Source organism: Limanda limanda, chromosome 12, assembly GCF_963576545.1.
Source record: "Limanda limanda chromosome 12, fLimLim1.1, whole genome shotgun sequence".
Lineage (NCBI taxonomy): Eukaryota > Metazoa > Chordata > Actinopteri > Pleuronectiformes > Pleuronectidae > Limanda > Limanda limanda.
Genome location: NC_083647.1, coordinates 3,792,427 through 3,806,476, shown reverse-complemented (window position 1 = coordinate 3,806,476; position 14,050 = coordinate 3,792,427). Strand labels below are relative to the sequence as shown.

General features: G+C 38.6%; 1 protein-coding gene across 1 annotated transcript in view; it reads left to right on the top strand.

The window, feature by feature from the left end:
- The window catches only part of gphna (gephyrin a), a 30,053-nt gene extending 17,334 nt beyond the window's left edge, over nt 1–12,719 (top strand). The window contains exons 15-24 of the mRNA XM_061082521.1: nt 94–152; nt 276–429; nt 564–685; nt 2,472–2,559; nt 3,143–3,216; nt 4,329–4,393; nt 7,412–7,515; nt 8,368–8,464; nt 9,119–9,257; nt 9,361–12,719. Of these exons, the coding sequence (XP_060938504.1) occupies nt 94–152; nt 276–429; nt 564–685; nt 2,472–2,559; nt 3,143–3,216; nt 4,329–4,393; nt 7,412–7,515; nt 8,368–8,464; nt 9,119–9,252 (897 nt within the window). The 3' untranslated portion in view covers nt 9,253–9,257; nt 9,361–12,719. The remainder of the gene's footprint in view (nt 1–93; nt 153–275; nt 430–563; nt 686–2,471; nt 2,560–3,142; nt 3,217–4,328; nt 4,394–7,411; nt 7,516–8,367; nt 8,465–9,118; nt 9,258–9,360) is intronic.
- The last annotated feature ends 1,331 nt before the right edge of the window (nt 12,720–14,050 follow it).

The following is a 14,050-nucleotide window of genomic DNA, read 5'->3' as shown; positions in this document are numbered from 1 at the left end:
ATGTTTTCTGATCACTCACTACTTTACTGCTGTCTATGGACAGCATCTGTTTTCTTAGTGGGTATGGTGATGTTGAACATTTGTCCGTTACAGGGCACAGAGGAGTTGGAGGTGAGGATTATGGTTCAGGCCCGGCCAGGACAGGACATCAGGTAAAACAAAAAAACTAGTGGAAGACAATTGCTATTAAAGCTGCATTAGAAAGCCACTGTTATCTATTCATGTAACATATGTATGTATGTATGTATGTGTGTGTGTGTGTGTGTGTTCCAAAGGCCAATAGGTCACGACATCAGGCGAGGCGAGTGTGTGCTGTCTAAAGGAACACACATGGGTCCGTCAGAGATTGGCTTGCTGGCTACAGTTGGAGTGACTGAGGTCAGCGTGCACAAGTTTCCTGTGGTGGCTGTGATGTCCACTGGAAATGAGGTACATGCCAATAAACAGATGCAATCACACTCTGACCTTTATTTAGATATTTGCGCTTAGACTTTCTGTTGGTCACTGATTCCAGATACTAGCTGTTTATATCTGTCTATGTGTGATTGTGTGTGTGTGTGCAGCTGTTGAATCCAGAGGATGACCTCCACCCAGGGAAGATCAGAGACTCTAACCGCTCCACTCTTCTGGCCACCATTCAGGAGCATGGCTACCCCACCATCAACCTGGGCATCGTTGGAGACAAGTATGAGCGTTTATTTTGACAAAGAACATCTGAGATTCAGGACATGTAGCAATAGTATCCAATCATTTACAGTTTTGTGCTGAAATATTTTGCCCAACAACTGATATTTATTTTGAACCTTTGGATCATAATGATTATAACTCTGTGCTGGAGATGGTTTCTCCATCCATTCTTTCCAAGTTCTTAAAGGTTCATTAATGCCCTGAATAAATGTCTTCAAATTCTTCACCTAGATTCAAAGATGCCCTGATTAGATTGGTTGGTCAAAGGTCAAAGACACTTTACTGTGACATCATAATGTTCCTCTGGCAAAAATGTAACACTCTAACTTCTTAACGCTATTCCTACACCTTGACTGGTTGGTTGAGACAAACAGTTCTACTTGGTGGTAATTCTACTTGACCAGTCTTATTATATTAACTTCAAATTTATATAGTTAAAATACTTCTTCTTTGATTTAATATTCCACTTTCATAAAGCCTGATCAAAAAAACAAGAGATTTAGGCCCAATCCCATTTCCCCCCTTCTCCCTACACCTACCCCTTGTTTTCAAGGGTTATTTTGCCCCATGAAATGGAGCTAATAGGGGTAGTGGTCAAAATCTTCCACTACGAATGTGAACAGCACTTCAAGAAGCTGTTACATCAGTAGTCGTCGATGTAAACAGACGCAACAAAAAGTTTTGCCGGGTTGTCAGTGTAATAACATTGTTAAGATCTTGAATAAACCAATGCTATTGTTTGCAGTTACTAAAGTGACAACCCTATTATATCAATATTAATCTATGATAATGACATTTGAAATTGAAAAGCTTGGATGCTCTGCATTATCTCTCATATAAATCAAAAGCTCACAGCGTCAGTTCGCTATCAGGGTTCGGTATGCAACCCTGCCAGGATGCTTTGTTATTAGAGGTTCAGTTCTGTTACATCACTGCAATACACTAGTTAAATCAGGTGCATTGTGTATCTTCAATAAGGGGGGGATGCAATATAAGAATATGTCAAAATATGGGATTATCACCTACACATGAACATGCAAAATGAAGGGGAAGAGGTGAAGTTGAATTGGACCTTAATTTTCAAATAAATCTAAAAAACAAGGGTCAAAACTGAAGCTGCAAAGGCACATATCCTGACTTTGAGTATCCATGGCAGAAAAAGAGGGACTCTGTACATAGTGTGATCTTTCAGTTGGACTTATTTATTTTAAATTCAGATTTTTTTATGCTTTCACAGAAACCCTGCTTTTGCACTCAAATAGGCCCTACTTGTGCTCAAACTGTGCGCTTGTTCTCAGATGTTGATATTGCTTGGACAGATTTTGGCCGCTCATGCTGCTTTTGTGCACGCATATAACATCTACTCTTAAATGCTTGGATTTTGTGGGCGCGAAATTCCCCCAACCAGTAGTGCTTAAATACTGTATCTGAGTGCAAGCGCACAAGCAAAGCAAACCTAAGCAGAAGCAGGGTATATTTGAGTGTTTACAAAATCTGAACGTTAAATAAATAAGTCCTGCTTTCAAACTGAAAGACTACAGTTTAATAAAGATCAGGAGAAAAAAACATAATCCTGCACTTCCCATAATGCAACTTGACTGACACCTTTTTCCAATCTCCTTGTGTGGTAAATGCTCTTTGAAATGCCTCATCTCTTGTTTGTCAGCAGTTGTAGTGTGGTTATTTTCTCAGACATCGCAAAAGCTTCTCAACAGCCACATGAGACATTTTACAGCTCAGTGGCTTCTTCAGGATTAGTAAACTGGGTTTGATGTGTCCTGCAGCCCTGATGATCTGCTGTCAGCTCTCCATGAGGGAATCAGTCGTGCCGACGTCATCATCACCTCAGGAGGCGTGTCCATGGGAGAGAAGGTACCTCAACCTTACAACCCACCTCTTCTAACTAAATAAAGAATTCCATGTTGAGGAGATGAAATGTAATGAGGAAGATGACAAGCCCTATGCACGGTATTTATATGTGCCTGATTCCACTTTGCGTTTTCTTTTGTTGTGCTGGTAGCCAACTTACAGTATCACCAGATGCTTAACTTTTGGAGCTTAAAGGTTAAAGGTCAAGATCAACAAAATAATGGTCAGAAAAATCAACATTTTCAGAAAATAACAGTCAATATAAAGTTTATGTTGATCAAAAAAACATATTATATGTGATGTCATGAAGACGACATAAAGAAGTCAGACAATTCGGTCCTAAAGGACTGTAGACATGACCCAAAAATCATATAGATCAAAAAAACAGTTTGATCATCATCATGTCACTATGAAGTGAAAAAATAACATTGTATTGTTCACTAATACATTAATCTTTGGAACCAGTAAAGTTACAGCAACAACTACAGCTTATTAGGTTTTACCAATGATTTGCCATCATTGCTTTTCATTTCTGTTGACTCAGTTCAGTTTTATAATGTTGTTGTTTTTCACGTTTGTCTGTCAGGACTACCTAAAGCAGGTGCTGGATATTGATCTACATGCTCAGATCCACTTTGGTCGAGTCTTTATGAAGCCAGGGTAAGACGGGGGATGGGGTTAAACATTGAAAATGGAGGAAACATGGGATTTTTTTTTCCTATTGACCCCTGGTGAGAAACAATACTAATCTCTTTGCTCATATCATTTAAACTGTAAACTGAATTTTCACGACATCCTCTTGGACTTTTAATAACTCACATTAAAGCAGCTCACATCATTTAAACTGAATCACATGTGGCAGAAACAAAACAAATGCCGTCATGTTAACATTGCTTAAATTAAAAGGGCATAACTTTAACAACCGGTAAACACAGGTTAGCAGCCCTGAAGGAACTGGTAGGCCCAGCATTGCAAAGCTATTGGCTAACTAGCTAGCTTGGTTTACATCATAATTAACATTCACTGGGACAGTGACTAGCATGCTAGCAGTTTCCTCTTCTCCGGTCAGAACACATAGAAACACACAGTAACTTTTTTGGAGCTTAGTGAAAATGTGAAAATAAAGACTATAAAACATTAGTTTCTTCACCGAACAAACCGGAGACATCAGCTCCTTCTTGTCTGTTGTTACTGAAGAACAGGTCTTAATCACACTGTGAATGCTCAGGCCCTAATAAAGAAAATTGTACAAACAGTAAAAGTATCGGTGTAAAAATCCTCTTCAGCAACTGATAACGACATAATAGAAGTAAATGTCAGAGAAGTAAGTAAACATGATGAATCTCTCCATAGTCTGACCCGTCCTAGCTGCTGCCTGTCAATCATCCAAGAGTGTGTCAATCAAACAGACACGCCCCCAAATCTACAGCTTTTAATCTCTAATATCTAATTAATTACGATATAATTTTCAGATGTACTACTAGATCTCTGTTAAGAAGGAAAGTATTTAGTGATGAGACCATAATCACAGGTGGGACAATTTCTTGAGAAATTGTCGTTTTTTCCAATGGCTGTCTAAGGAGCCAGAGATTTCCTGGAGCCAGTTTGACCCAGCCCCTGCTGGATCTCTGCAGTATTACACTTTAAGCACTTCCGTATAGGCTTGTTCTTTTGGACCCGGAAGCTACGTCCATTTTGTATATGCACGTATGGACTGATATGATCACAGCTAGTAAAAGTAAAATGACCATCTGCGTGTTTCTATTTTTCAGTCTTCCTACTACCTTTGCCACAGCTGACATTGATGGAGCTCGGAAACTCATCTTTGCTCTGCCAGGTACCGTTTATATCTGATGTTACTGCTTTTGTGTGTTGTGTCAGTGTTGTCATTAAGTGTGTATCTCACTATAAGTCCAATCACCTAGACCCTGTTTGATCAGAACTGTTTTGGCTCCTCATACACTGTCATTATTCATATGAAACCATGTTCAGTTAAGTACATGTAACCAACTGTATGTGTTGGCTCAGTCATAATCCCAATTCATGAATCAGGTGTTTATGTGACAAGTAACTGAAGTTAAGAATTGAAACTTGAAATTTAAGACAGAACGAACAAGAAGATGTCCAAGGATGTACAAGATATTTATTTTTGTCTTCATTTCCTTAGAGTAACCTTCAACATAAAAGCAACTGCAGCTCATAGTCAGAAGCACTTAGTAGCAGACACACACAAACTGGTGACAGTTGTAGCTTAAAGATCATTGGCTAAAGTGATGTGATGCCACACGTCTTTCAAATTTTGCCAGAGAAGGGCCTCATGGTCTTATTGAGTTATTCGTTAGTGTTCAAAGACGCAAAGGTCCAACTGTTTCTGTAATAGACAGTCTAACTTCAGGTTTTATCTTTCTGAACTTATCTTCTTCGGTTCTTGAAGCAATTCATTCTCCATCTGAACAGACCTGCTAACTCAGCATGTCTTATCTCTTAAGTGGCTGGTTGTAGCTGGTTGCATGCTATCATTAGCTAACACCTCTATTCCAAATCACCAAATCAAACGTGAGTTTTATCCAAGTACTGACTCATTTCTGCAACATTGAATACAGACAACTGTAAAACAACTAAATAACATGAATGTTGCATACACATTCACAGCAAATAAAGGATACCTGAGCCTACTTTTGATCAGAATGTATCTGTAACCATTTCATTTCTGGAGCTTAACTCAAAAACTTCTGCGATTTTATTTTGATAAATCATCATAATGATATTGATCAGGTAGTGAGATGGTTCCTTTGAATACTCTAGTTTTCTTAAGATTTATTTTTTTTCTGTAGCTGCATAGCATCACATGTTAGTTGGCATTGTAGGTTTGACCTGGTCAAATGTAGAGTAGGCTCTCACATTAGAACTTTTCACCAGTAAGCAACAGACAGATGCAACACATTATGTTTACAGGGTGTGTGTATGAAGAGATTCGCTTGTTTTAAGAAGCTATTGGCTACACTTAAAAATTGTACAGCTACATCTAACTGTTAAAGCACCAAATCATCAGCTGTCACTCGAAGTTATACAGACAAGTGTTACTTGAACAGAATTTTGTTGCATTTAGTTTACAATACAGAGAGAAATAAATTAATATAAATAGGTAAAGATAGAATCACCTTTAAAGCAGCATTAGGTGCAAATTGCTCTGGATACAAAGTAAATATAAGTATATTGCAGTCTCCTTATGCTGCCTGCAGGCAATGCTGTGAAACCCTAAATGTATTTTGGGTATCATCTTTGCCCAAGCCCAAAGTACAAACTTTCAACCTCAGGTAACCCTCAGCTGATTGAAAACATGATGCATGTAAATATATTGATACCCATACTCACTGTAACCTGGAAAATTACTGGATATTCATGCATACTTTTGCTTAACCACAATAACCAGCCATTTGTCCTCATTGCTGTGTTCTGTCGAATAGCATCTTGACCTGGCCATCAGTAATACAGTCATACTGGTCCACACAAGTTGTTTTTGCTCATATTGAGGATTTGTGTCGTTAAGTCTTGCAAATCCTCTTTGAACTATGGTAACCCATAATGCCCTTGTCTGCATAGACCCACAGAAACGTGTACATGACTCTTTAGAGAACCATGATTATGGCTTTATAGGAGTCATCCTCTCTTCTGAATAGGACACTGCCTGGACCAACACCTACTTCTCTTTGTCCTTAAACTGGTAAAGCTGAGGCACAGCTAAATCTTTTAAAGTATTATGTGTCTTGTTCTAGAGAAACTACCAGAATAATTAATAGAATAAGATACATATTTGGTAATGCTGTGAGAAACAGCAATAGTTGGAAGATCTCAACATTTGTTTTCATAAAATGTTAAGAAAATACTACATGAGGAGTTGGGAGAAAAAAATTAAAGCTCCGCACAGACAATAGTTCCATATCCTCGTTTGCACCTTGGTTCGTAATGCTCTTATTAGCTGGAGCCTGCTTCAACACAATAAAGCTGCTTTCAGATATGCACTGAACTCTCGAGTTTTTCCACAGGGGCTGTAAGTGTGAACGCAAATGTCCAAGTGAGAGCCTCCGGACTTTCTCTGTCTGGCCCCCAAGTAAAAAAGCTTGCAGAGAGTCCGGCGAAAAACCGATGTGAGAACACAGAATGAGATCCTCTTCAGGATTAATTGCAAGCGAGTTGGGGTATTAATGACATCTCTAACATTCAAAAAATGGACAAATGCAAAAAGGAAAACAAATATCTCAGTAAGAAACAGAGGAGCAACTCATGTATAGGACGTCGACAAAGATGTTTAGAGAGTTTTTGGCAACACTTGTTTCAATGTGCTGTAAACCAAAGCACATGATCTCCGCAGCGGAATTAACACGTTACATCCTGCCTCTTCCTGCTGATCTGCCTCTCACGTTAAAGCTCCAGCCCAATGTCCAGACTTAATGCTCCAGACATCCTCCAGAGTTCCTATCTGAAACCTGCTTGAGTGGCTTAGTCAACCTTCTATTGCTCTTGCATTGGGAGTTACTCCAAAACTTGGTGACAGTTAGTTTTTTTGCATTCGTACAAAGTCTCCAGTGCTGGTTATGACTGGCATCAAAAATAATGTATTCCCCAGGGATATTTCTGTGTTATATCAGGAATGTACAATACAACACCAACATGTTCAATGCAAAGGGAGACAATGCAGACACTAATTAGACATTATTCACCCAGCACTGTACACTGTATATATGCACTCGTGTAGATTGTAGTAAATATCTCCTAACTTTATATCTCAGTTGTTGGTAGTGCCCATGCTTTCCTCCTCACTAACCCAGTGTTATGTTGTTGTGTTGTTTTAAAGGTAACCCAGTGTCTGCAGTGGTGACTTGTAACCTGTTTGTGATTCCTGCTCTGAGGAAGATGCAAGGCATTCTGGATCCTAGACCTACTATCATTAAAGCTAGGGTAAGACGCACACACACACATACACATACACATACACAATCACTCATCCATAATCTCAAATTTATATATTAATATATTAAGGGTAGAGACCTTCTCGTTGGTTGATCATAATGTGACAACAACTCTTCTAACAGTAATTTAAATACTGGAGTTTGTTTTCCCACAGATGCCAGATAACTGTTAATACGTTTTATAAAATGGCACACATCAACCATTTTGTCGTAGAAATTATAGAGATGTTTGAAAGGGTGGGTTTAAAAAAATAATTAACTCCCTTTTCTAATATACTGTGTCCAGGCCCATTCGTACAAAAGTTGCAATATTTGGGGAGGTTGTTAAGGCAAATTCATAGTGTCGGCATCCGCCAGTCCACTGGGGTCCGCTGTGCTGTTTGTGATGTAAAGTTTCCCAAATTTGTGACCACACTTAAACTGCACATGCTACAGGTACAATAAAGTAAATTCACCTACTGGAATAGAACGAGGGATCAAGTATGCATACCTGGAATGCAAGGCAGACACAGACCTTCATTTTAATATGAAGGGAGCCATGGGCATGTACATGAGACAGGAACAAGTAGCTCAGTCAGCTTAGTGCCACTTAGCTTTCCAGGCAGGAAACTGTGGAACTGCTACCCAGGCTTTGTGCAAAGGAAACACAATTCCACCCTAGAGTCTCTAAAGTTTAGCAATAAACATTTCATGTATGGTATGGTTAAATGATTTTGTTATATGTAGCATATAGGCATGAAAATGGTATTTCTAAATCCTATTCCTAGAAGTTAGAAACAGTGAAGTTGGACAGATATGTAACATACCCATAACCTTGTGTTTGTGTGTGTGTGTATTTCAGCTTTCCTGTGATGTTAAGCTGGATCCACGACCAGAGTATCACCGCTGTATTCTCACCTGGCATCACCAGGAGCCACTGCCCTGGGCACAGAGCACAGGTACACACACACTCGGATATACACACACATTTTAGATAGGGTCTTCATTGCAAACCCATGAGGCAAGAATTGTGTTTCCAAATCCGATATCAGTCAAATCAGTACTGCCCAGATCAAATCATTACTTTCATGCCATTTTCTCACCTTCAACCCAAAACACTGCAGCTAAGGTTCTTACATGAACACAAAAATATGATCCCATCACACCCATTCTTTGCAATGCTTACGCATGGTTCTCGCACCGCTCTACCCTGCAGACCTCCTCATCCCTTTTACCCTGCTCTGACTCTTTGACCTGCTAGCCAGGTGTTGCTCTCTATACCCAGGGCCAGACTAGAGACCGGGTGGTAGGGATTTTACTGTTAGGGCTAACTGGAACAACCTTCCTTTGTTAATCAGACCAGTGTCCTCTTTTAAAACACACTTTTAGAAAATTGGTTTTAATTATTTGTGTGTTTTATCCTTTGTCTTTTGCTTGAACTTGTTTATGCATTTTTGTCTTTAAAGCACTTTGCAAACCTGTTTATTGGAAAGTGCCATATAAAAAGTATTTAATAATAATGACAATATGAATTATTATTATTATTTTATGCATATTCTGGAGGCTTACACACAACTTACTCAGACATGCTTGATTGCTGTGTCTCTCTCCAGGTAACCAGGTATCCAGTAGGCTCATGTCAATGCGTAGCGCCAACGGCCTGCTGATGTTGCCTCCTAAAACAGAGCAGTATGTGGAGCTACATAAGGGAGAGGTCGTTGACGTCATGGTGATCGGACGACTATGATGCAGGTACATCCCTCTCTCATCTGCTTTATTCCCCTTTCACATGTTTCACTTTGTTCACAAAAGCAGGAAAAACACTAACTATCCAACAAACTGCTTTTATCCCCAGACTTCAATGTCACTCGCTACCGATAACCATGGCAGTGCCAGGACTTCCTGTCTGGACAGGATATGGGCGGGGGCAGGAAGCGATGCATGTCTACCTGGTCGCCATTAGCTGTGATGTCATATGCAACAGCCAATTGGAGCCAGCGTGGGCTGAATCCTCATTGGTCTGCTCTGAGGAGATCACTGTATTTCAATGAAGAAAAAAAAAGTGAAAAGAAATATATAAAATATGAGATTTATTCTGTAATATTATTATTACTATCCTGATGATAATGATTATTAATATTCTTAATTAATATTCTATTTATTATTATTGATTGAATATTATCATCTTAGTAGTAACCATTCCCTCTTCTTTCCTGTTCATTTGCTTTGTGAGTTTCCCTGGTAGATATAGAGACGTAAACTTCCCTTTCCTTCCTTCATTTCTCCTGACCTCTCTGCAGCTTCTTCTTCTTCTTCTTCTTCTTCTTCCTCTTCTTCCTATTCTTTCTATTCTTTCTATTCTTTCTATTCTTCTTCCTCTTCCTCTTCCTCGTCTTCTTCTTCTTTTTCTACTCCTGTCTCTGTTCTAGCGCCCTCTATTAAGATATAGAAGCTCCTTACCCTGCAGTATTACTACATCTCCTCCTACAACACACTGACCCTAACATGAATATTGATCTAAAGGCTTATAAGGACATCTTCTGATCAAAGCTGCTGAAATAGTTTGTGCCAGTACAGAAAAAAAATATATACATTTGTTGCCAAAAAAGGAAAATAATAATAAAAGGATCCTTTGTATTGTTTTGTCCAGATACAGTATGATAACACTTTGAGACCATACTGAGACCCTGAATCCCATTGTGACGCTCAGTGAAAGCCATGAAACTCTTGTAAGTGGCTCAGCTTTAAGGCAGAGTGAGGCTGGACTTCCATCCTCACTCACCACACCAGAACCCTCCGACATCAAATCTGATCCAAATCCCGCTGCTATATTACACAACGCAGACCCTGCATTCAATTGGTGTTTGATTTACATACGGTTTACAACTGCAACATTTCTATACTTTGTCATTTTTTCTTCATTTTTAAAACCTAAAAAAGATATGGCTGACTTTATTTCATATTTTTCAAATGGTCATGAAATGTCATGAAAAGACTAAAACCAGTGCTGAGGGAAACACTCACTGAAGTAAGTACAAATAAATAGACACAAATTTACACATTATCATTTCTACTTTGGTAAAAGTACCAACATTATGTTAGTGACATTCTGTCACTCTGTTCTGTCTTTCAGAATCAACAACTGACTCCTACTCATGGAATATTGAACTACAATACTCTGACAAGACTTGAAAACTAGAAGTGAGGGCGTGTGGGTTGGCAGCTGGCCACACTCTGTCCAAATGTTACAGAACCCACCTACCACTGTCACTACTCATTAAAATGTATCGCTCCAACTCTACCCATTAACAGCTGGGTATTGTAGTCTGAGCATATGTTACTTCAATTTTAGTTCCTACATAAGTGAATGGGACATTTACTGTGGGTTGCTTTCAGTAGCAGACTCATCATTTGGTGCTAGATTGAGTATCTCTGACAGTAGAACAGTGTGTGGAAGCAAGTGTGTATGTATGTGTGTGTAGGTTTTTACTGTGTCACATAGGATTACAAATATTATCGTTGGTTTTGGTCTTTTCATGGGATTTAGTGAAAACAATATGGAATAGTATCATTCTGTCAGCAGCCAAAGATTACTATACTTAGTCAACAGCGTATCTCTGACACTGGCTTTGCTTTGTGTTTTGGCTAATCAGGAGCCACCATCTTTTTTCAAGTTTTTACCTACATACCACACGAACGTGAACAACAGAAGTCCAAGTGACAAGACATGTTTCAAACTCAGAGAAACTCTGACGTGACATCGCTTGAAAGCAGGATGTCACAATCAGGTGCTCGTAAACTGTACAACTAGTGTATTTCTACCACAATGGTGTTAAGGTGCTTGTCGAAGTCGGTGCAGTTCAAGGCTGTAAATCAAACTACAACATGTGACCGCTTCTCTCTCGATGTACTGTACTGTAGTCTGAGCAACACTGAGACATCTAGAAAACCTTCTGTGAGATTCAGCCCATGACTAGTTTATTTAACAAGCAAGTAGAGCTACAGTGTCCTGCTGACTAAAGACCAACCTTAAATTGTTTACCAGTTAACAAGGATCATTCAAATGCATCATATGCAGTGTGTGAGTTCCAAACATTCACTAATGCCCCAGACCTTCTCCCCTGTACTTCCTCTGATTCTTCCTGTCAGATTGATCAGTGCCAAACAACCCCTCATGGTCAAAGGTCTGATGCTGCTTTCAGGTCATAGTGGAAACGCTCGTATTTAAATGTAATGTTACTTTACAACACCCACATGACATTGTTGGAGTTTTTCTGATGTCATTCCTACTGATGATCATAGTTAAGACATTTGAAGTTAATGTTCTTTCCAGATAAGAACCTTGTGTCTACAAAATAATTTTTACCTGAATACCACACTAGTCAGTGTTTTCTGACCTTTGACCCTCTCTTTATAGGCTGACGCAGTCTATCTCCACCTCTCCACTCATTCCTTCCTCTCCTCATCCTCCACTTATCCTTCCCACACACTTGCATGCCCATTAAAGGGGTGGGGGGGTGTCTTTCTCTTTGGGCAGGATTGATTCCAGGCCTGAGACCAGGGTGCAGCGTCTGGACTTCTTCTGATCTGACTAAAAACTACATTTATGAAAGATCTTGATGTGACTACTGGTGCGTAAGATGAGTTTTCAGAGCCCAGGCTCGGGTACCAACACAGTCTTCTCATTCACTCCTCTGGCTCAGATGTCAGAAACTTTCCAGTTACCTCAATGCGCACCATACATCTGCCTATGGCTCATGCTGGGTTCATGTCATGTAATACAAATTGGAAAAACAGGGTGAAAGGCAAACATAAATTCACTGAAAAGTCCAAATCCAATTTTTTTTTTAAATAAACTGTATTAAAACACATTTATTATATTGCACATCCAGAAGCTCATATTTACAGGAACCCATAGTGACATGAACGCAGCATCAGAGCTTGTCCTGGCACCTGCCCAAGGAGGACCAATCAATCCCAGATAGATACATTTGAGTAAGAAGAAGCAGGTTCTTGTTAAACTGCCTTTGTACTGAGTGATTCGTAACACTGGACTGAACTCAGTGTCACACTGCACATACTATAAACTATGACCAGCACTTGTAATGAAGCAATGACACAGCATTCTACTACTACTGTATAGATATGATAAAGAGGATGTTTTTTTCTGTAATATTATTGAAACTGAAGATGAATTAATAAAAATAATCCTGATTATTCTGTACTATATTTGTTTCAACAAGTGGATATTATTTCTCAAATCCAGTTTGTCTGTAAAATTGAATAATTGGGAAGAAAAAAATCTGTGAAAGACAACGAGCTTCATGATGCTCACACAACATAACATCTTTACATAGCACCTTTAAAAACAGAGTTTACAAAGTGCTTTGACAGACAAAGCCGACACTGGCAAGTTTGAGGTTGGCATTATTTGTGATGCAGTCAAAATATAACTAGGCAGCTATTGCGGTAATAAAGTCATACAGCAATAATACAACTAACATGGAAGAAAGGGAACATGATTATTCAAATAACAGCAATATGTTTGACTATTTATAGCATCTTAACTGAGTTTATTAACAATTTATGTGAACCTATTATACTTATGGCCAAGGTGCCAAGCCCAAAGAGGATGATTGGATGGGGTATAGACCTGGTAATTACACAGATAGAGAAGTGCCAGGAGTCCAAATCCAGCCCTGACCTTTTGCTGCATGACATCCCTGCATTATTTGTGGAGCTATAAGGACATACGCTCCAATCCAGTACTTTAGATTGGTACAGGCACTGCTTTCAAACTTATTTTCTGATCTAGCATCAGTCATATGGGGAAGATCAACACTAAATACAACTTATTTGTTGTTGTCCAACAGTATAAAAACTGACTTCAGTCTTACATTCAAACCAAGTGTAAATCACCTCAAATAAACAGCTCTTATTTTCCTTTTGAGATACATACATCTGTTTTCATGAGTTTGGAAATTGGTTTTGTCCTCATTCTTATTCTTGTCCCAGTATTTGTATTATAAATAAGTAAGTGAAGATCATTTAATATGTGTGCTTGACATAATGAGATAACACCATGCAATTACACAACATGTATATGCAATAAAAGACAGTGAAAAAAACTTGGACAATGACATTAAACAAGCAGGGGGATGAACATGGTGAGACAAAGGCTAATATTAGCAATTATTATAGTAAAATTATTTTATATTTTTTAGAATTTATTGTTACAGGATGAATATACAATTAAAAGCAACTTCACCAGACGTTGCTCGCATTGTATTTACAACACAATAATTATATAATTCTTATTATTATAAGAGCAAAGTCATAAAGTGTTTCCAATAATTAAAAAAACACCATAAAGAGAGTAGAAAATCACAGAACAACATTTAAGTTTCAGGTGAAAGGGATCTATTGGCAGAACTTGAATATAAAATAATCGTAGTAATGTTTTCACTAGTGTGTTTCATCTTAATTATACAAACTGTTGTTTTCTTTACTCTAGAATGGGCCCTTTATGTTTAAATACTTAATAT